This window comes from Oryctolagus cuniculus, chromosome 2 (assembly GCF_964237555.1).
Source record: "Oryctolagus cuniculus chromosome 2, mOryCun1.1, whole genome shotgun sequence".
NCBI classification, from domain to species: Eukaryota; Metazoa; Chordata; class Mammalia; order Lagomorpha; family Leporidae; genus Oryctolagus; species Oryctolagus cuniculus.
The window spans coordinates 178,432,532-178,456,143 of record NC_091433.1 but is presented as its reverse complement, the minus strand read 5'-3'; the positions used below and the strand labels follow the sequence as shown (position 1 = coordinate 178,456,143).

Sequence of the window (23,612 nt, the reverse complement as noted above, 5' to 3'; positions counted from 1 at the left end):
AACCCGATCCAGGTCTCCCACAGGGGTGGCAGGTGGGGCAGGGACCCAGCTGCTTGAGCTGTCACCTGCTGCCTCCCCGGTGCACATAAGCAGGAAGCTGGAATCTGAAAACACGCTGGGACTCAAAGCCAGACACCCGGTATGGAATGTGGGCTTACCAAGCTGGCGCCACACACCCTCCCATGATTTGAAGGTTTTGATGCATTTATACCCCCATGAAACCATCACAATCAAGACAATGAACACACTGAATACCCCAGAACCCTCCCCCCCCAACCCAGTGCTTTGCTGTCACTATAGTTTAGTTTGCATTTAAACATTTTATACAAATGGAATCTTACAGTCTGTATTTTGTCTGGCTTCTTTAACTCAGCATAATTAGTTTGCAATTTATCCCTGTCACTGAATGTATCCATACTTTGGTTTAAGCTGCTACTTGCAATGCCAGCAACCCATATTGGAATGCTGGTTTGAGACCTGGCTATTCTTTTCTGATCCAGCTTACTGCTAATGTATGTGGGAGAGAGAGTAAGAGAATGGCCCAGGTTGTGTGGGTCCTTGCCACCCGTATGGGAGACCCAGATGGAGTCCCTGGTTCCTAGCTTCCGGATGGCCCAGACTTGGCTATTGCTGCCATCTTGGGAGTGAATCAGCAGATGGAAGTTTTCTCTCTCTCTCTCTCTGAATTTCAAATTAATAAAAACAAAATCAGAGCTGCCCTTGTGGCATAGTGGGTAAAGCTGCCACCTGCAGTGCCAGCATCTCATATGGGCACCAGTTTGAGTCCCAGCTGTTCCCCTATCCAGCTCCCTCCTGATGCACCTGAGAAAGCAGTGGAAGATGCCCCAAGTGCCTGGGCCCCTGCACTCATGTGGGAGACCCAGAAGAAGCTTCTGGCTCCTGGCTTCAGACTGGCCCAGTTGCAGCCATTGTGGCCATTTTGGGAGTGAACCAGTGGATGAAAGACCTCTCTCTCTGTCTCTCCCTCTTTCTGTCTGTAAATATGCCTTTCAAATAAATAACTAAATCTTTTTTTTTTTTTTTGACAGGCAGAGTGGACAGTGAGAGAGAGACAGACAGAGAGAAAGGTCTTCCTTTTTGCCGTTGGTTCACCCTCCAATGGCTGCCACGGCTGGTGCGCTGCGGCCGGCGCACCGCGCTGATCCGATGGCAGGAGCCACGTGCTTCTCCTGGTCTCCCATGGGGTGCAGGGCCCAAGCACCTGGGCCATCCTCCACTGCCTTTCCAGGCCACAGCAGAGAGCTGGCCTGGAAGAGGGGCAACCGGGACAGAATCCGGCACCCCGACCGGGACTAGAACCCGGTGTGCCGGCGCCGCTAAGTGGAGGATTAGCCTAGTGAACCGCAGCGCCGGCTCATAACTAAATCTTAAACAAAAACAGGATCACAGCCAGGGGATCCAATGTATGGTCTATTGATTAAGATGCCAGATTGCCACATCGGAGTATGTGCATTTGATTTCCAGCTCCTGACTCCAGCTTCTTGCCAGTGTAGACCCTGGGAGGCAGTGGCGAGGGCTCAAGTAATTGAGCTGCCGTGGCATAGTAGGTTAAGCTGCCACCTGTGATGCCAGCATCCCATTATGGGTGCCAGTTCGTGTCCCAGTTGCTCCCCTTCCGATCCAGCTCTCTGAGAGTGACCTGGGAAGGCAGTGGAAGATGGCCCAAATGTTTGGGCCCCTGCACCCACGTGGGAGACCCGGAAGAAGCTCCTTGCTCCTGGCTTCAGATTGGCCCAGGTCCGGCCATTGCAGCCATATGGGGAGTGAACCAGCGGATGGAAGACCTCTCTCTCTCTCTCTCTCTTTCTCTGTAACTCTGCCTCTCAAATAAATAAATCTTCTAAAAAATTGGTTTTGGCCAACCCCGCGGCTCAATAGGCTAATCCTCCGCCTTGCGGTGCCGGCACACCGGGTTCTAGTCCCAGTCGGGGCGCTGGATTCTGTCCCGGTTGCCCCTCTTCCAGGCCAGCTCTCTGCTGTGGCCAGGGAGTGCAGTGGAGGATGGCCCAGGTGCTTGGACCCTGCACCCCATGGGAGACCAGGAGAAGCACCTGGCTCCTGCCATCAGATCAGCCCGGTGCGCCGGCCGCAGCGCACCAGCCGCGGCGGCCACTGGAGGGTGAACCAACGGCAAAAGGAAGACCTTTCTCTCTGTCTCTCTCTCTCACTGTCCACTCTGCCTGTCAAAAAAAAAAAAAAAAAAAAGGTTTTATAGGGAACTTTTCAGAGATATGTCTTTTACATAAAGTACAGTAAGTCCAGATAGTACTAATAATTTAAAGTTTTCAAAGCTTAATTCTGTCCTTTTAGTCCTTAGCTAAAGAAGACACAGATGCAGCCATTCAGTCGATACTATACAGAGAAAACTATATGATTAAGGTAAGAATTGGTTATCAGAATGCAGCTCAGTGAAAATTGAATTTTTTCCCTTTTAGATGCACTGTACTCTGTATTTTAGAAATACTAAAAATATAAAATTAAAATTAAAAGCACTCATTAGCACCTTGGATTCCTGTTTAGGCTCTGAGGTAGGGACTCCCTGTCTTCCCGCACTTCAGGAGATACCTTCACCACATGCAGCGGGAGCACATTTGCCTACTTGCTCCTTCGTCTCTGTGGGATTCTGCAGACATCAGGAATGAGCTGGTCCTTAAGAACTATTATGAGAATACACTAATTGTTACTTAGGTATCCACAGATAAGCACAAGGTTTAATTGCAGCAGAATGAACCTAATTAAACAAGAACATCCAGGTGAAGTATGCCGAAACTGGTCATCTGTTTTTAGGAATTTTCCTTAGAGTTCTTTAAACAGGAGTTATCACTGGTAGAGGCTGAATATTCTGTGGCCTGAGGTAGGGAGAGCCATGGCAAAGAGAGACGCAGTACTCTTAATGTCTTCCTGTTTTCATTCTGAATTTCAGTTGATCCCAGTAACCATGGGACTTCCTCGATACGTGACAGGTGGGTGAGGAGGAATTAGTTTATGACCTAATCAGGTGTCATCTTTGCAGGCAACTTACCGTTTGGAGCAGGCTGTGCCTCTTCACTCTTATTTCATAGAATGCTCTTGCTTGTTCTCTTGCACCCCTTCTCTTCCTGAATAACTCCCCATTTTTATGGCCCAGCCCAAATGTCTTTCTCCTTTAAAATTCTTTTCCCACTCTGATAAAATATATACAACATAAAATTAGCATTTTAACAATTTTTACATGTACCATTCAGTGACATTAATTATATTCACAGTGATATATGACCATCAGTTTATTTCTAAAACCTTTTCATTACCCCAAACTGAAACTTTGTGCCCAATAAGCAATAACTCGTTTCCCTCCCCTGAATCTCTGGTTTTGTCTTCATGACTCTGCCCCTCTAGCTAGTTCATCTATGTGGGATGTCACATTATTTGACCTTTTGTGTCTGACTTGTTTCACTTTGGCACATTGTTTTCAAGGTTTGTCCATGGTGTAGCAGGGGTCAGAGCGCCATTCCTTTTTTGGCTGAATGCTATTCCATTGTATGTGTCGACCAGGTTTTATTTATCCATCTATTGGTGGAACCTGGGTTGTTTCCACCTTTTGGCTCTTATGGACACTGCAGCAGTGAACAAATACCTATTTGAATCCCTATTTTAATTTTTTGGTATGCATCCAGGAGTGGAACTCCTGGGCCATATAGTAATTCTGTTTATGTTTTTGAGGTACAACCAAACTGGAAATCTTTTAGGACTCTAGAAAATGGTTTTTCTCTCCTTTGTGTCTTCAGTTACTGTAAACTATGTCATACATACACAAGTAAGTGTATGTCTGTTTTAGTACACTGTCCCTACTCCCTCTATTTTATAGATTTGCTTTTCAGTCTGTCTCTGAGGAGAGCAGACATGTCGTCTCAATTACTTATGTATCGCTCATTTCCAACATAGTATGCATCAAACAGGACAAGCCAAATAAATGACTGAATTAATGAATGCCCTTGTGGGTTATTCTTAGGAATAAACTTACAAAGTTTGAGCACTAGAACATTTTAGAACAGTGAAGCTTCAGGATAATGTATTTGTCTTTTCTATCCCTGTTTTCTAGGAACTAGACAAGTATTTACAGCATTATGACTTCTTAAAGGCAAGAAAGAAAGAGATGTTACATAAAAGATGGGTCGACAACGTGGCAGATCCTCTCCAGAAGAAAATCTTAGAAAAAATTGGTTCACATAAGAAGATTAAAAAAAGGAGACAAGAGGAACTCGATAGTTTCCTAAAATATGTAAATAAGAAGGTACTAAGAGATCATCTGATACTTTTTTTAGTTGGTTTAAAAACTATATTTAGCAGGACAAATATCTGATGTATTTTTTAAAAAATATTTATTTATCTATTGGGAAGGCAGAGTCACAGAGAGGGAGATCTTCCATCTGCTGGTTCACTCTCCAAGTGGTCTCAACAACTGGGGCTGGGCCAGGTCAAAGCCAAGAGCCAGGAACTTCTGAGTCTCTCGTGTGGGTGCGGGGGCCCAAGGACTTGGGCCATGCTCCACTGCTTTCCCAGGAACATGAGCAGGGAGTTGGATTGGAAGTGGAGCAGCTGGGACTCAAACCAGTGCCCATATGGGATGCTGGTGCTGCAGGCTCTGGTTTAACCTGCTGCCCCACAACACTGGCGTGATATAGTTGTTGAGATACTGCTTGTGCTGCCTGAATCTGGGTCCCAGCTCTGCTTCCCATTTCCAGCTTCCAGCTAATGCACTCCGGTAGTTGAGTCCCTTCCACCTATGTGGGAGACCTAGATGGAGTTTCTACCTCCTGGCTTCAGACTGTCTAAACCCTAGCAATTGCAGGCATTTGAGGGGATGAACCAGCAGATGAGATATCTGTCTCTGCCTTTCAGAAGTTAAAAACAATAGTTGGGGCCGGCCTTGTAGCAGGTCAGCATCCCTTATGGGTGCTGGTTTGAGTCCTGGCTGTTCCACTTCTGATTCAGCTCCCTGCTATTGTGCCTGGAAAAGCAGCAGCAGATGGCCCAACATCTTGGGCCCGCCACCCACATGGGAGACCTGGATAAAGCTTCTGGCTTCAGACTGGCCCAGCCCTGGTCACTGTGGCCATTTGGGGAGTGAACCAGATGGACGATCTCTCTCTTCCTCTCTCTCTGTAACTCTGCCATTCAAATAAATACATAAATAATATTAACAAAAACAAAAACAAAAAATAAAAACTATGGTTACTCTTGTTTTACCCAAACAACTTGCTTCTTACCCCTGTATATATGTGTGCAATCTATACTGTTATAACATGAAGAACTCTTATTTATTTATTTATAAAGATCTATTTGTTTGAAAGGCACAGTGATCAGGGCACCGGATTCTGTCCCGGTTGCCCCTCTTCCAGGCCAGCTCTCTGCTGTGGCCAGGGAGTGCAGTGGAGGATGGCCCAGGTGCTTGGGCCCTGCACCCCATGGGAGACCAGGAGAAGCACCTGGCTCCTGCCATTGGATCAGCGCGGTGCGCCAGCCGCAGTGCGCTGGTCGCGGCGGCCATTGGAGGGTGAACCAACGGCAAAAGGAAGACCTTTCTCTCTGTCTCTCTTTCTCACTGTCCACTCGGCCTGTCAAAAAAAAAAAAAAAATTTAAAAAAAAAAATTAAAAAAAAAAAAAAAAAAGAAAGGCACAGTGAGAGAGAGACAGATCAATCCTCCGTCCACTGGGCCACTGCTCAGGACTGTGCCAGGCTGAATCCAGGAGCCCCGAATTCTGTCCAGGTCTCATCATTTGCTACTTTCCCACCAAGTTCATTAGCAGGGAGCTGGATTGGAAGTGGAGGAGCCAGGACTCAGACTGGGCACTCTGTACTGGGATGTGGGCATACTAAGCAGCAGCTGTGTCACAATGAAGTATTACTAAATCCAGAGCACATGGGGAGAATGGAGGAGTAAAATTGGGTCTGGATTTAACTGTACTTCAGGACCATTTTCATTTTTTTTCCCCATGTAACTACTAATTTATCCATTTATAAAATGTGGGCCTTTGGTTCAGGATATTTTTCTTTTGTTCTGGAGCTTTATTATTTGAAAAGTTCTTAAATTAAAAAAAATAAAATACTTGACTAGTAAGCATTCAAAAACACATTCTAATAATGTTTAGTGTTCCAACATTCCTATTAAAATCTTGCAAATTTTGTATAGATGTCATTCATGTGCTTTAAAGCCTAAGAATGGGACTGTGTGTTGATCCTTGGGTCCTATTAGGCTCAAATTAACTGCTCACCTCTATTCTCATATATACCTTTGTTTTCTTCCAACAGGGAAATGCCTTTATAGAACATTACGATCCAAAAGAGTATGATCCTTTTTATATGAGCAGAAAGGACCCCAGTTTTCTGAAGGTAGGGTGGATTTCTAATTTTAACTTTGGTATTATGTGTTTGGCTGTTGTGAACAGCCCTAATATTTGAGTAGTCTTTTAATGGGTCTCTAAAAATAAAATCTTACTTTAGGAATAGTTTCATATCTCCATATGAAATGTGTTCATAAAGAAACAAAAAAAATCAAGGGCCAAAGTAAAATTTTTTAAACAGATTCATTCACTTACTTAGAGTCACAGATGGAGTGAAACAGAGAGAGAGGTCTTCCATCTGCTGATTCACTCCTCAGATGAGTGCAACAGCATGGACTGGGCCAGGTCAAAGTCAGAGCATAGAGAACTCCATCCGGGTCTCCCATATGGGTGCAGGGGCCCAAGCACTTGGACCATTTTCTCTTGCTTTCCCAGGTGAAATTAGCAGGGAGCTGGATTGGAAGTGGAGCAGCTCAGACTTGAATCAATGTTCATATGAGATGCTAGTAGCACAGGCTGTGGCTTAGCCCACTGTGCCACAATGCCAGCCCGACTTTCTTTCTTTTCTTTTTTTTTTTTTTTTTTTAAGATTTATTTACTTGAAAGTCAGAGTTACACAGAGAGAGAAGGAGAGGCAGAGGAAGAGAGAGAGAGAGAGAGAGAGGTATCTCCCGTCTGTTGGTTCACTCCCCGGATGGCTACAATAGCCGGGGCTGCACTGATCTGAAGCCAGGAGCCAGGAGTTTCCTCCAGCTTTCCCACATGGGTGCAGGGGCCCAAGGATTTGGGCCATCCTCCACTGCTTTCCAAGGCCACAGCAGAGAGCTGGATGGGAAGTGGAGCACCCCAGATTCAAATCGGCACTCACAAGGGATGCCGGCACTGCAGGTGGCGGCTTTACCCGTTAAGCCACATCGTCGGCCCCCTGACTTTCAATTCTTAAAGTTTAATTTATCTTTATGTATTTGAAAGGTAGGGGAGGGAGGGAGAGAGAGAGAAACCGTTCATCCTGTGGTTCACTCCCCAAATGCCTGCAATAACTAGAGCTGGGTTAGGCCAAAGTCAGGAGCTTGAAACTCCATCTTGGTCTCCTGTGTGGGTGACAGGAGCCCAAATACTGATCCATCAGTGCTGCCTTCTAGGGTATGCATTGGCAGGAAGCTGGATTGGAGGTGGAGGTGGGATTCCATCCCAGGCCCTCCAATATGGGATGTAGGTACCCTAAGCCATAGTTTTTTTTTTTTTTTTCTTTTGACAGGCAGAGTAAGACAGTGAGAGAGAGAGAGAGAGAGAGAGAGAGAGAGAGAGAGAGAGAGAAAGAAAGAAGTCTTCCTTTTTCCATTGGTTCACCCCCTAAGTGGCCGCTACGGCTGGTGCGCTGCAGCTGGTGCGCTGTGCCTATCCGAAGCCAGGAGCCAGGTGCTTCCTCCTGGTCTCCCATGTGGGTGCAGGGCCCAAGGACCTGGGCCATCCTCCACTGCACTCCCGGGCCACAGCAGAGAGCTGGACTGGAAGAGGAGCAACTGGGACAGAATCTGGCGTCCTGATCGGGACTAGAACCTGGTGTGCCGGCGCCACAGGTGGAGGATTAGCCTGGTAGCCTTGGCGCCGGTCCCTAAGCCATGGTTTAACCACAATGCCTGCCCCGTAGACTTCCAATTCTTGGTGGGCAGATCTCTGGTTCCAGGTCAGATTTGCACTATGGCTGTTATTCCCTGTGGTCACATAATGCCATGGCTCAGGTGCTCTCCCCTCTGTGGACCCAGCACTGCTATTCCACATCTCCTCACTCAGGCCCTGGCGTAGAGTCTGCAGAGACTCCACAAGATAGCGTCTCAGGTGTTCCAGGCCGGATTCCAAAAGCAGAGTTATGGAGAGGCACACACACACACACACACACACACAGATTGTGTCTTCCGTCCTCTGGTTCACTCTCCAGATGGCTTTAATGGCAGGAGCCAGGAACTTCTTCCATTGTGGGGGCCCAAGGGCTTGGTCCATCCTCTACTGCTTTCCCAGGCCATAGCAGAGAGCTGGATCGGAAGTGGAGCAGCCTGGACGCAAACCGGCACCCATATGGGATGCCAGCACTGTAGCTTTACCCGCTACGCCACAGTGCTGGCCCCTGCCCTGTGCTCTTTATGGGCCTGACATCTGCTCAAAACTTTCCCTGTAAGCCACTGCTGAGTTTGCAAACCTTGACTTTATTCCAACTTCAGGGTTATCGATGCTCAGTGCACCGTCACTTTGTACCTTTCAGTCCCCAGAACAGGAAAGGATCAGTCTGCCCCTTCTTTTAACACTGGCAGGAGAGGGCTCACAGCACCTGGCTTCAGCCCAACCCAAATGAACTGGGAGTGAGGTGGAGCGGACTGCAGGAAGACAGAGGCTCAATTCCTTTCCTTCAGATGAATCTTCAGCCTCTCTCTGCGCCTGTTTAATGCAGCTCTCCTTAGAAGTTGCGGGTTGTGCTAAACCTCGCTCCTTCAGGGCGCCTTTTCATGTTCTCTGTTAGAACGGACGTATTCAGAGAACACATCTGCTGCCTGCTGAGCTTGAGGATCCTTGCCTGAACTGTGAGCCCAAGTGGCTGATTTTTTTTTTTCTAAACACCATTTTCACTTGAAAGGGTGACTTACAAGCATGGTAATTAAGTTTTAAATATCTGGCAGACATTTTCTAGAAAAATGAATGAAACGAGTCTGTCACTTCAAGGAAAACTGACAGTATTGTTGCAAATGGTAAAATGCAAGCTCTCAAGCAAGACATCTGAATTCTGGAAAATATATATTGACTATCATAACTATGACTGCACCCCAGTACTCAGAGTATGGGATTGGTATTGGTATTAATGGATGTGGTTCTTTTATTTGATTGTATAAGGAAATGCATACATTTAGAAGATCTTTCATAATTCAGTGCTCTAAATTTTTCCCAATGATCAATCCATGATGTTATAAAATCATGCATAGGGAAAACATTCATTCAAAATGCATGACAGACCAATGGATTTTACTGTAGAAGAGTATGAAAAATACATTGATGTGGCTTTAGATGCCACATTATAACTCACTTTTAAGAAACTACTACTTGTTGACTTTGGGTGTAATATCTAAGAAAAGTCCACAATGCTCAGAAAAGGCTATTAAAATACTCCCTCCTATTCTGACCACGTCTCTGTGTGGATTTTCTTCACATACTTCAAATAAAAGTAACACCTCAACAGATTACATACAGAAGCAGATAGAATTCAGCTGTCTCCTAGTAAGTGAGACATTAAAGATGGTTATAGATATGTAAATCTCACTGTTTTGTAAACTATAGTTGTTTTTCTTAAAAAGTGTTAAATATAATATACTTGTTGTTTTAAAATTAAGAAACTTAAAATTTTCTTAGTTTAGTTTCCAGTATGGTATTAGTTGATCTAACCCATAAAGACAAAGGTTCTTTGGAGATAACAATAGCAACAAGACTTGATACAAAAGCTGGAGAACCACTGAGTTACAAAACTTCCATTTCGATTCTTCTGGTCTACAAGTGCTTGTCAGTAGAGGCCCGCGAGCCTCAGGACTTATCACTGCTGATAAAAATTTCGAACAAATATACAAATATCTGAGAATGACAGGGCTATTTTTATCTCTTTATAGTGAATAATGTTTCCTTAATATCTTTTTTTTTTTTTTTTTGGAAGTCAGATTTTTATAGAGAGAAACACAGAGAGAGGTATTCCATCTGCTGGCTCACTCCCCAAATGGCTGCAAGGCAGGAGCCAGGAGCTTCATCCAGGTCATCCACACAGGTGCAGTGGCCCGAGGACTTGGACAATCTTCTAGGACATGAACCAGCACCTCTACGGGATGCGGGACTGTGGACGGCAACTTAACCTGCTGTGCCTCAGTGCCGGTCTCCCAATATCTTATAAGTAGCATTTTTTATAGTCTTTTTAAAAGAAAAATTTCAGGGGCTGGCACTGTGGCGCAGCGGGTTAATGCCCTGGCCTGAAGTGCCAGCATCCCATATGGGTGCCAGTTCTAGTCCCGGCTGCTCCTCTTCTGATCCAGCTCTCTGCTATGGCCTGGGATAGCAGTGGAAGATGGCCCAAGTCCTTGGGCCCCTGCACCCACATGGGAGACCTGGAAGAAGCTCCTGGCTCCTGGCTTTGGATTGGCGCAGCTCCAGCCGCTGTGGCCAATTGGGGAGTGAACCATCAGATGGAAGACTTCTCTCTCTCTCTCTCTGCCTCTCCTCTCTCAGTGTAATTCTGACTTTCAAATAAAAATAAATAAATCTTTTAAAAAAAGAAAAATTCCAGGGGGCAGTTTAACTCTAAATAGTGTTGATGTATATTATAACTATTTCAGAAAAATAAGTTTTGTTGTATTAGAAAGATATAGGGATGACCTTTTTAGCTGGTAGAATTTCAGTGACTAGGCTAGACCATGAATGTCTGTTGCTGGATGCTATTTTCATGTGTAGAACTGCTATTTTCATATGTGGGGTCATTTGATATTGATAATGTTGACCATTAAAATAAATTTAGCACTTCAATACCTTGGTTCTTAGATGATCTACATTTTGAATACTATTTTTGCTTTGCATATTTGTGAGTTATAATTTGATTATGGAAGACAGGGGTTAAAGATGAATATATGGAAATTTGTTTCTTTTGTACATAGGAAATAAAAATTTCAAATTTGACAATATATGTTTTAAAATAATTCTTGAAGACTGAACCTACTCTTAGAAGCAAGAGCTAACCTTGCCTCTTTGGCTGAGTTTGATCAGAGTTACCAAGGGGTTCCACCTCTTGGGGATGTGTTAAATGTATAAATGCCAGCCAGCTATTAGTATGTAGATAATGTATATTTATTTATTTGAAAGGCAGAGTTACAGATAGGCAGAGGCAGAAAGAGTGAGTGAGTGAGTGAGAGAGTGAGTGAGAGAGAGAAAGAGAGAGAGAGAGAGAGAAAGAGGTTGGTCTTCCATCTGCTGGAAGACCATATATGTCCACAAAGGCTGGAGCTGTGCCGATCCAAAGCTGGGACCCAGGAGCTTCTTCTGGGTCTCCCACATGGGTATAGGTGCCCAAGGACTTGGGCCATCTTCTACTGCTTTCCCAGGCCATAGCAGAGAGCTGGATCAGAAGTGGAGCAGCCGGGACTTGAACTGGTGCCCATATGGGATGCCAGCACTGCAGGTGGTAGCTTTACCCACTACCGACATGCCAGCCCGGATAATGTACTGTTGAATCTTTTGTTGTAAGAGCACATGTGGATGCTTAGGATAGATAGTAAATGTTTAGTACTCAGACCTGCAACCCAGTCCTCAAACAAGTGCTTTTCTTGTAGGTTACCATGCCACCATTTCGTGATCCTTTGAAAAAAGCACACTGTGATAAGGATGATGAGAAAAGAACTCTTCTTCAGTGTGAGACAGGTACTCAGTCCCTCACTGTTCTGTGATTTCATAGACCAGGAGCAGTGGCAGTTACATTTAAGGTGCTAATTTAGATTACTAATCTTCCTGCAGGCAAAATATATACCATGAAAGAGTTTAAAGAGGTTGAGAAGGCCCAACTGCATTCCAGATTCCCAAGAATTTCCACTTCTAGGCACTTTATGACTCCAAATGAATGGCTTAAATTACCTACAAGATACATTGAAAGTGAATTTTGTAAAAGGAGCAGGTAATGGTTAACACAGAAACTACAGAACCTTTTGAGCTTTGAAATTTCTTAAACCAGTGATATAAAATGTCCCATTGTTATGACTTTTAAATCATTCATTCTTCAGTGAGAAGTATACTGTAATTCTTTGTTCCTCTGTTATAATCTTTCTTTCTTCTTGGGTGCTTTCAAGATTTTCATTAGGTAGACTAAAATGTGTCTGTATTTTTCTTTCCAAGAGTTCTTTGAGACTTTTGTTTCTGTGGTTTTATGTCTTAGATCATTTTGGGGAGACATTAGACCATTTCACTTCAAATATTTTCTTTTCTTTTCTTTCTTTCTTTCTTTCTTTTTTTTTTTTTTTTTTTGACAGGCAGAGTAGATAGAGAGAGAGAGAGAGAGAGAGAGAAAGGTGTTCCTTTTGCCGTTGGTTCACCCTCCAATGGCCGCTGCGGCCGGCGCACCATGCTGATCCGAAGCCAGGAGTCAGGTGCTTCTCCTGGTCCCCCATGCAGGTGCAGGGCCCAAGCACTTGGGCCATCCTCCACTGCCTTCCCGGGCCACAGCAGAGAGCTGGCCTGGAAGAGGGGCAACCGGGACAGAATCCAGCACCCGGACAGGGACTAGAACCCGGTGTGCTGGCGCCGCAGGCGGAGGATCAATCTATTGAGCTGCAGCGCCGGCCTAATTATATGTTATATATTAGCTATTTGATACTACCCACAGTGCCATAACTCTTTGATAAATTTTTAAGAGATTTATTTATTTATTTGAAAGTCAGAGTTACAGAGAGGCAGAGGCAGAGAGAAAGAGAGATCTTCCATCTGCTGGTTCACCCCTCAGACAGCTGTGACAGCTGAAGCCAGGGGCCAGGAGCCTCTTTCTGGTTCCCCACGAGGGTGCAGGGGCCCAAGGACTTGGGCCATCTTCTACTGCTTTCCCAGGCCATAACAGAGAGCTGAATTGGAAGTGGAGCAGCCAGGACTTGAATCGGTGCCCATATGAGATTCTGGCACTGCAGGTGGCAGCTTTACCAGTTAAGCCACAGTGCCGGCCCCTCCTGTCTTTTAAATATTTATTTATTTATTTGAAACTCTTTACAGAGCGAGAGGCAGAGACAGAGAGAGGTCTTCCATTTTCTGGTTCACTCCTCAGATGGCTACAATGGCTAGGGTTCAGTCAGGCTGAAGCCAGAAACCAGGAGCTTCTTCTGGGTTTCCCACTGGGGTGCAGGGTTCCAAGCACTTGGGCCATCTTTGCTACTTTTTCCAGGCCATTAGCAGGGAGTTGGATCAGAATTGGAGCAGCTGGGTTTCAAACCAGCACCCATGTGAGATGCTGACACTGCTATGCCACAGCCCCAGCCCCTAAACATTGACTTTTTTCCATTCTGCTTTAGGCTCAAATTAGATGTATATTAGATCTTCTTGTACAAAGGGTCTTCAAAAAGATCATGGAGAATGCACATTATGAAAAATCATGCATTGGTTTCAAAGATTTTTGGTAGCAGAATATCTTAATTTCATTTTTACATGAACATATGGCTGTACACTTCATATCTTTTTTTTTTTTTTTTACTTTTTTTTTTTGACAGGCAGAGTGGACAGTGAGAGAGAGAGACAGAGAGAAAGGTCTTCCTTTGCGTTGGTTCACCCTCCAATGGCCGCCGCGGCCGGCGCACCGTGCTGATCCGATGGCAGGAGCCAGGTGCTTCTCCTGATCTCCCATGGGGTGCAGGGCCCAAGCACTTGGGCCATCCTCCACTGCACTCCCTGGCCACAGCAGAGAGCTGGCCTGGAAGAGGGGCAACCGGGACAGGATCCGGTGCCCCGACCGGGACTAGAACCCGGTGTGCTGGCGCCGCAAGGCGGAGGATTAGCCTAGTGAGCTGCGGTGCCCGCCTTACACTTCATATCTTTTAATATGTCCTTTGTATTTTTCACCTCCTTAAGTAATTTCCTTGAATATATTTTTCAATTTGCTAATTGTTTTTAAAAATTTTATTTATTTGAAAGACAGAGCCCTCCCATCCCGTGGTTCACTCCCCAAATGTCTGCAAAAGCCAGAGCTAGGCCAACTCGACACCAGGAACTCAATCTGGGTTTCCTAATTGGGTGGCAAGGACCCATCTACCTGAGCCATCACCTGCATTACAAGAAGCTAGAATAGAGAGCAGAGCTGGGACTCGAACCCAGGTGTTCTGATATGGGATGTATATGTCCCAAGTGGTGTCTTAACCACTTTGCCAAGCTTCTGCTCCCTCTAGTTTGTGAAATCTCTCTTCACTGTATTGAATATTAAAATTTTAATTTCCTAAGTCCTCCTATCTTTCAATATGCATGTTCATCTGGGGGATCTTTTTTTAAAGGTTTATGTATTTGAGAGGTAGAGACAGAAAGAGGGAAAGGCAGAGAGAGGTCTTCCATCTGCTGGTTCACTCCCCAAATGGCCACAATGGTTGCAGCTGGGCTCCATCTGAAGTCAGGAGCCAGGAGCTTCTTCCAGGTCTCCCACATGGATGCGTGGGCCCAAGATTTGGGCCACCTTCTGCGGCTTTCCCAGGTCATAGCAAAGAGCTGGATTGGAAGAAGATCAGCTGGGACTTGAAACGGTGCCCATATGGGATGCTGATGCCACAGGCTGGGGCTTAGCTTACTAAGCCACGGCGCCTGCTGCCCTCCCCCCTTTTAAGATTTATTTGTTTATTTGAAAGGCAGAGTTACAGAGAGAGACAGAGATCTTCTATCCGCTGGTTCATTCCACAAATGGCCACAATTGCCAGAGCTGCGCCAATCCGAAGTCAGGAGCCAGGAGCTTCTTCTGGGTCTCCCATGCTGATACAGGGACCCAAGCACTTAGGCCATACTCCGCTGCTTTCCTAGGCCAAAGCAGACAGCTGAATCAGGAGTGGAGCAGCCGGAACTCTAACCGGTGCCCATATGGGATGCCGGCACTGTAGGTGGCAGCTTTACTCTCTAAGCCACTGTGCTGGCCCCGCAGAGGGCTCTTAATGCATTCTTATCTTGGTGACTGAATCCTTTCTTTCTTTAAACATTTTAAACACTGCTGTACTACAGTCTGTATCTTCACCATGCCATTTAAAGGGATGCTCTACACAGGGCCAGTCTTGTACTTCCTGTCAACTCCTGCATGGGTGTAAGACCTGATATACCCGTCTGTCCTGCTATGGCAAGAGAGACTGGGAAGTGGAGCGAAAGTGGGGAAAGCATTGTACGTTTATCATTGTAAAAGGTAATGTTTATTTAAAGGCTCCTTTTTACATTGGAGTACCAGCTCTCAGTGGATGGGGCGTGCAGTAAACTTTGCCTAGGTGATGCTTAGTTCTCAGTGAATCAATTAAATAAATTTCCATCATGGTTTCAGAAACTCTTAAAATCCTAATCTCATCCAAAATGTAAAACTGTATGAAATAGTGGTATTTTGAGACTATATATGTAGCAGTCAGTATATTACAATTTCTGTATAAGTATAATCCAGTTGTTTTGAAAGCATCCTCACACATATTTTCTTGTTCAAGGTTAAAAGTGAAAGTGAATTTCAATGAAAGCAGTTTTGATTTGAAATCCTTGGCAAGAACTCCTCGTCTTCTGGAATCTCACGAAAAAGAAAAAGAAGTTACTTACAAGTAAGCCTGTTGTTCCATAGCTTGTTTCCTCTCAGTTAAGATGCCTGGCAGAGTTACCACCCCCTGCCTTCCTTCCAATTGCTGGAGTCTGTGGGGCCTACTCCAGGCTCCCTGTGGCACATCAGGCAGCCCCCATCACTGTGTCTGGTGAGCTGGCAACTTTCCTTTGGCTTTTCTGGTTTTAAAGAAGGCGGACCTCACACATTCAGAAATATCAAGCATGGACCAGGGGAAAAATTGTGGACAACTTGTACTAAGGCTAAATGTTAGGAGATTTTTTGATTGAATTGGAACAGAATAAGAGGAGTTTGCGACTGGTTTTAGTAGGTAGCGACGGTTACAATATTGTACCCAGAGAAGTGCATGCTGCTATGCATGTAACATGGGGAGTCATCTCAATTAACTAGTTACAGAATTACGAGAGATCCTATATAACTTGTAACAGTCTGTTTAAAAGTAATGTGATTCTTCAGACATCGCTGGAGGGAATGTAAAATGGTACAGCAACATTGGAAAACAGTTTGGCAATTTCCCAATATGTTAAACATTAAATTACCACGTGAGCCCGCAGTTCAACCCCTAGATTTCTGCTCAGGAGAAATGAAAACATATACCCATATAAAGGCTAGTACAGCAAGGTTCACAGTGGCATCGTTCACGATACCTAAACGGTGGAAACGCAGATGTTCATCAGTTGATGAATGGATGAACAAAATGTGGTTCCATACAGTGGAATACTGTTTGACAATTAAAAGGAAGGATGTCTTCTGAGGAAGGCGTGCTAGCGCTAGCTGCACAGAATCCTCTTGCTCCTGACTCACGTTGCTCACTCCCACTGAAGAACACGTTGGGCAGGAAGCTGTGCCTCAGCCACGGCTTTTATTTTATTATTATTATTATTATTATTATTATTATTTTTGACAGGCAGAGTGGACAGTGAGAGAGGGAGACAGAGAGAAAGGTCTTCCTTTCCGTTGGTTCACCCTCCAATGGCCGCCACGGCCAGTGAGCTGCGGCCGGTGCACTGCGCTGATCCGATGGCAGGAGCCAGGTACTTCTCCTGGTCTCCCATGGGGTGCACAGCCCAAGCACTTGGGCCATCCTCCACTGCACTCCCTGGCCACAGCAGAGAGCTGTCCTGGAAGAGGGGCAACCAGGACAGAATCTGGCACCCCAACCGGGACTAGAACCCCGTGTGCCGGTGCCGCTAGGTGGAGGATTAGCCTAGTGAGCCGCGGCACCGGCTGCCATGGCTTTTAAAGCTATCAGAAAGACACACACGGAACCAGAGGTGGCCACTCACTGAATTAGGACCCCCTGACCGGCAGCAACGTCAAGTCCGGGAGAAGGTGTGTGCTGACTTCATCCGAGGAGCAAAGGAGAGGAATCTGAAAGCGGAAGGACAGTTTGGATGCCTTCCAAGACACTGCGATCACAAGAAAAACCCCTCGTGCTGAAGGTTCTGAGACGTGGGGTCAGTCCCAGATGAGAACCCACACTGGCTCTTTGACTTGCACCGTGCTTCCGAGGTTGTCAAGCAGATTACTTCCATCCAGGAAGTAAGCCAGGAGTAGAAGTTGAAGTCACCATTGCAGATGCCTAAGCCAACCAACCATGTTAATAAATTGACTACCAGTTGTTCACCACAACAACAAAATGATAGAAGTACTGATCATGCTACAGCATGGATGAGCTTCAAACCATTAGATATAGGGAAGGAAGCCAATCACATAAGGCCATATAGCATGTGATCCTTTTCATGTAAAATATTTGGAAAAGGAAATTTATAGAGACAGGGGTAAAACAGTGGTTGCCTAAGGCTGGGGGCAGCAATGGGGCGTGACTGTGAATACGCATGAGGTTTGGGGGCTGGTGCATCAGCTCCATTTCTAAGTTAGATGGTTTTGACAGTTGCAGACTCTGGTGGAAATACACAAAATCTTGTACATTGGGGCTGGCGCTGTTGCATACGGGTAAAGCTGCTGCCTGTAGTGCTGGCATCCTATATGGGCACCAGTTCGAGTCCCGGCTGCTCCACTTCCAATCCAGCTTTCTGCTATGGCCTGGGAAAGCAGTAGAAGATGGTCCAAGTCCTTGGGCCCCTGCACCTGTGTGGGAGACCTGGAAGCTCCTGGCTCCTGGTTTGGATTGGCACAGCTCTGGCTGGTGTGGCCAATTGAGGAGTGAGCCAGCGGATGGAAGACCTCTGTCTCTCTGCCTCTCCTCTCTGTAACTCTGAATTTCAACTAAATAAATAAATCTTTAAAAAAATGCAATTAAAAAAAAAACAAAAAAACTTGTACACTTAAAATGGGTCAATTTTATGGTATGTATCTTAGTAAAGGTGTTGATAACAATAAAAAAAAAGAACGTAGCAAGGTGGAAGATGAGCTTACACTGTATGTTTTATTGGAGGTTGACCTACAATCCTGTGTTCCTAAAACATGGCCCAAGTAAGCTGCAGTAGTCGCTCTTCCGTTTCCCTCTAAAGGCTCAGCATCCGCTTCATAAGGCCCGAGGGCTTTTAGAGGGCTTTTAGAGGGCTTTCTGCTGTTTGACCAGCAACAGCCACTTGCTTCGTGAGGAGTGAGTGATTTAAAGTGGACATAAATGACGGCTGAAGATGGCACTGGCCACCATGGACTTCTCAGGGTCCGTGACATTGTCCATGGTTTTAGAATCTGCTGCTTCGTTTTTAGATTCGGAGCTGGAACTAAGGAACAAAAGGAAGTACTAAAACCAAGTCTAACTAATCCTCCGCCTAGCGGCGCCGGTCGGGGCGCCGGATTCTGTCCCGGTTGTCCCTCTTCCAGGCCAGCCCTCTGCTGTGGCCAGGGAGTGCAGTGGAGGATGGCCCAGGTGCTTGGGCCCTGCACCCCATGGGAGACCAGGAAAAGCACCTGGCTCCTGGCTCCTGCCATCGGATCAGCGCGGTGCGCCGGCCGCGGCGGCCATTGGAGGGTGAACCAACGGCAAAGGAAGACCTTTCTCTCTGTCTCTCTCTCTCTCACTGTCCACTCTGCCTGTCAAAAAAAAAAAAAAAAAAAAAAAAAAAAAAAAAAAAAAACAAGCCTAAGCCACCTGCTTGGTAGCTGAGGCCTTAAAAGACGGAATGATTCAGATCACTCCGTATGTTAAGCATCCAAAGGAGTATTGTCCTTGACAGTGCTGTCATGGTCTCAGTCACATGTATTGGGGTAAGATTTCAGGATAATCAAGAAGTCAATACCGTCTAAAGTACATAAATGGTATAAAAGGAGAGATTTTGTCCTCAAACAAAATGAGGAGAATATTGCCCTGTTGGGAAACAGGGTAAATCCAGCAGCTAAGATTCCCACATCCCTCATGGGAGTAACTGGATTCCGTTCCAGGCTCTGGCAGACCCTGGGAGGCAGTGGTGCAGGCTGAAGTAATTGGGTTCCTGCCACCCATGTGGGAGACCTGGATTGACTGCCTTGCTCTCAACGTTAGTCCTGGCCCAGCCTTAGCTGTTGTTACCATTTGGAGAGTGAATTAGCATGTAGGAGGGTGTTCTTTCTCTCCCTCTCTCTGTCTCTTAAATAAATAATTTTTTTTTGACAGGCAGAGTTAGACAGTGAGAGAGACAGAGAGAAAGGTCTTCCTTCCATTGGTTCACCCCCCAAATGGCCGCTACGGCCGGTGCACCGCACTGATCCGAAGCCAGGAGCCAGGTGCTTCTCCTGGTCCCCCATGCGGTTGCAGGGCCCAAGAACTTAGGCCATCCTCCACTGCCTTCCCAGGCCACAGCAGAGAGCTGGACAGGAAGAGGAACAACCGGGACAGAATCAGGCGCCCCAGCCGGGACTAGAACCCGGGGTGCCAGCGCCACAGGCGGAGGATTAGCCTAGTGAGCCAGGGCACCAGCCAATAATGAAAAATTTTAAACCCCAGATATTGTGTTGTTGGAGCACCTGGGGTACATATTTTAGATTAGAGCCTTAAGTCTATGAATTTTCTCCAAAGGAAGCAGAATTGGATCCTCTCCCATAAACTAGGGAAGCATCTCAAGTATGGCAGCAGGGGTGGAGGGGCACGTTTGTCTCTAGCACAATTAGACCTTTCCAAGGCAAGAAGGACAACCTTGTGAGGAGGCTGCTTGTCCCTCCCACTGGCCTTCATCAGCTGTTTGACTAAGCAGCAAAGAGACTTTAGATGGAGCTACCGTCAGGACAAGGTAACACCACTTACTTGGGCTTATTTTTCATAAGAATACATAAATTCATAGAGAACTCGTCACTTCAAATCTAAATAAAAATATTAAATGCTACAGTTGAATAGGGAGTTAAGAGAATTTTCTCTTCTGGCTCTTCCCCACAGAAGCCAAGGGCCATCCTTTCTGGAAAAAGAACTTACGTATTATCCAGAGGGAAAGAGTCCAAGTCTCAAAGAGGCCAACCCTGAAGGGCACTTTTCTTTCTGGAACCTCAGCCAGGAGGCGAAAAGGGATGGAGACCAGGATATGGTGAGAACTGGGGGAGTCCTGCGTTGCAGTACACAGAGCAGCCGATACCCAAACGTGGGCAACAGAGAACTGTGTATGGCAAGCTTCTGAGGAGAGGAGGCCGTGGGCCCCGCTTCAAAAAGGAGTGTAAGAAACTGAGAGGCAGGTGTCCTTTATTCAAGGGGACTGGAGAGAGCTGTCCCCAGCCACCTGGAGGAGCTGCACCATGAGGCGCCCTTGGGGTGTGGGTAGACTGCACTGTCTAGGATTTCCCTGACTCCCTCCCTCCTGAGTTTTCCCCTTCGAGTCCACCATCTCTCTGTCATTTACCACTTACTATACCCAAGCCAGGCTCCAAATTTTGTTCCCTTCTTTCAGTTAAGTAGAAAATTTTTCAGGGCTGGGATTGTGGCATATAAGGTAAAGCCACTGCCTGTGACGCTGGCATCCCCTATGGGCACTGGTTCACATCCCGGCTGCTCCACTTCTAATGCAGCTTCCTGCTAATGGCCTGGGAAAAGCAGCATGGGCGACATGGATAAATCTCCTGGCTCCTGGCTTTGGCCTGGCCCTGCTCCGGCTATTGCAGCTATCTGGGGAGTGAACCAGTAGATGGAAAATTTCTCTCTCTCTGTAACTCTTTCAAATAAATTAAATAAAAAGACCAATATAAATTAAAATAGTAAAATTTAAGAAGCCCCTAGATGGAAACTGTGAAATGTATAGAAATACAGGTTTTACAGCACACGGATTGCTCCTCCCAGCAACCACACTTCTGACATGTACATGGTGCTCACCCCACCGGCTCTGCCTGCTGCATCCCAGCCAGCGGTGCCGCTCCTCCTGTGACTCCTCTTGTCCCCAGCCTGACACTCTGAGGACAGCTCAGGAATGGGTGTAGAAGTCACAGCCCTCCCTACAGCCCCTGTACCTCCCAGGTGGAATCAGTCTGTGTACAACTTGTATTCTGAGGATGCAGCTGGTCTGTCTAGGTTTCTGTCCTATTTCATTTGATTTTTACAACTTATTTATTTATTTGAAAGGCAGAGTTTACAGAGAGAGAAGGAGATAAAGAGATCTCTCATCCACTGGTTCACTCTCCAAATGGCCGCAATGGCCAGGGCTGAGCCAGGCCAATGTCAGGAGCCTAGAACTTCGCTTGAGTCTCCCACCTGGGAGTAGGGGTCCAAGCAGTTGGGCCATCTTCTGTGGCTTTCCCAGGCACACTAGCAGGGAGCTGGATTGGAAGTGGAGCAGCGAGGACTCAAACTGGCACCCATATGGGATGTCAGCACTGCAGGTGATGGCTTAACCTGCTGTTCCACAACCCCAGCCCCATAACTTTATAAAACTTCGTGTGTGTGTGTGTGTGTGTGTGTGTGTTTAAATATCTTTTTATTTGTTCGAAAGGCAGAATGACAGAGAGAGAGAGAGATCTTCCACCCACTGGTTTACTCTCCAAATGCCCACAACGGCCAGGGCTGGGCCAGGCTGAAGCAAGAAGCCAGAAACTTCATCCAGCTCTCCTTGTCAGTAGTAGGAACTTGAGTACTTTTGCCATTTTCCAGTGCTTCCCAGGTACATTATCTGGGAGCTAGGTCAGGGATAGCGTAGCTGGGACTTGAACTGGTACTCTGAAAAAAAGGGCTGTAGAAGTCCCAGGTGGCAGCTTAATTCAGTGCATCACAACATCAGCCCCGTTTTGTGTTTTATCTCCATTTACTGCATGTTTTAATATCATCCCATGTCTGTCCTTTTTTTTTTTTTTTTTTCTCAGTTGCTGTACTGCCAACTTATCTTTATTTTGTCCAGATTTTACTGTTATAAAAACAGTTCAGGGCCAACATTGTGGCACAGCCGGTGAAGCTAGTAGCTGAGATGCCAGCATCGCATATAGGAGCGCTGGTTCAAGTCCTTTTTGGTTCACTTCCAATCCAGTGCCCTGCTAATGTGCCTGGGAAAGCAGTAGAGGCTGCCACCTACATGGGAGACCTAGACAGAGTTCCTGGTTCCTGCCTTCACCCTGGCCCAACCCCTGCTGTCGTGGCCATTTAGGGAGTGAACCAGCAGATGGAAGGTCTCTCTCTCTCTTTCTCTGTCACTCTGCATTTCAAATAAAGAAATCCTAAAAAGTTCAGATTTCTTCATGGTCCTATCTTTTCCCAGCTTTTTAATGACTCAATAGTAGAAACAGCCGCTCACTGCTGCAAAGCAGAATGAGCTGGCATTCATAATGCTGTCGGCGTCAGCATCCCAGAAATAGTGGCGGCTCTGAGTGCCCTTTGCCTTTGTTCTCCAGTCCCTGCCGTGCCACCACTTTAGGTTTCCACTCTTGCTTTCATTCGTCTTTTATGTCTTCTGAGGACAGCTCTGCGGGCAGAGGCGACTCCTCCAGAGAGCAGGCAGCACTTGGCAGCTTCTCTTCCCCCAAGGCTTGGACGGTGTCTAAGTGCAGAGGGACGGAACCTTGTTCTGTGTCCATTTTGACCACAAGAAAGCTGCTGCAGGACACTTTTCTCGTCTGTAATCAAAGTCCTTGGCACCCAGCACTGTCCGTACCAGGCATCAGATTCAGCAGTCTGCTTTCAGACAACAGATAAGGGTCTGGGCAATCGTTCCTTGAATTCGTTTGCTTTTGTGAAGATGAGGTTAGTGTTGCAGCCTACAGACCCAGCTGCCTGCTCTCGTCTGGCAGAGCTTCGGGGTGGTGGTCTAACACACAGGGGAGATGCACACTCAGCTCTGCTGCCTGACTTCGGCCTGGCCCAGCCCCGGCTCTTGCAGGCATTCAGGTAGTGACTCAGGACGAAAGCTAGCTCACTCTCTCTCCCTCTTTCTCTCTCTCTCTTCCTCTCTCTATTACTTTGCCTTTCAAATAAATTGTAAATACAACTTCAAAAAAGAATCCAGTGTTTCCTAAATCACAACAGTCCTAGTGTGATGTAGTACTCCAGACACTGACCATGTCTGGCTGAGAGCAGGACAACAGGGGATCCCTCAAGTCAGTACACAAACCAGTGGTCTGTGCGGTGTGTGGTAAGGCTGGCTTTCCCTGAATCTGCACGTGCTGCTCAGTGCGGACAGAGTGGGGAAGGCTGAGGGGGGAGGCTTAGGGGAGAGCCTGCCTGCGAGGTGTGTCAGCTCCGGCAGGAGCAAGGCTCAGAGCGATCAGCTCGGCTTAGCCGGGAGACTGCGCTGCAGGCCCCTCGTCCCTGTTCACACTCAGTGCTTCTCTTTTGTCACCTTCGAAGGTGTTAGAAACCACGGAGCACACATCCTGACCCTTGGCTGGTGGAAGGGGACACGAAGGAGGCTGCCTCAGAGGACATTCTCTGCCTTCATGGTGAGGACCAAGGAAGCACTCAGGAATGGTTCTGTTGCCAAGAAAAGCACCTGCAATAAACTTGCTTTAATCTTTGAGTTCAGTGCCTGTGATAATTAAGAAATGGCAATACTAAGTACCAACAGCTGTTCAATAAAAATAACAACTACCTGC

At 46.4% G+C, this 23,612-nt stretch overlaps 1 protein-coding gene across 2 annotated transcripts in view; it reads left to right on the top strand.

Annotated features, from left to right (window-relative positions):
* Positions 1 to 23,612, top strand: part of LOC100343197 (protein FAM228B) — a 24,539-nt gene extending 927 nt beyond the window's left edge. For both annotated transcript variants that reach the window (XM_051843186.2, XM_008254798.4), the window contains exons 3-10: positions 2,332 to 2,400; positions 4,100 to 4,291; positions 6,312 to 6,392; positions 11,692 to 11,779; positions 11,873 to 12,029; positions 15,547 to 15,654; positions 19,993 to 20,137; positions 23,368 to 23,612. In XM_051843186.2, the coding sequence (XP_051699146.2) occupies positions 2,332 to 2,400; positions 4,100 to 4,291; positions 6,312 to 6,392; positions 11,692 to 11,779; positions 11,873 to 12,029; positions 15,547 to 15,654; positions 19,993 to 20,137; positions 23,368 to 23,397 (870 nt within the window). In that variant the 3' untranslated portion in view covers positions 23,398 to 23,612. The remainder of the gene's footprint in view (positions 1 to 2,331; positions 2,401 to 4,099; positions 4,292 to 6,311; positions 6,393 to 11,691; positions 11,780 to 11,872; positions 12,030 to 15,546; positions 15,655 to 19,992; positions 20,138 to 23,367) is intronic.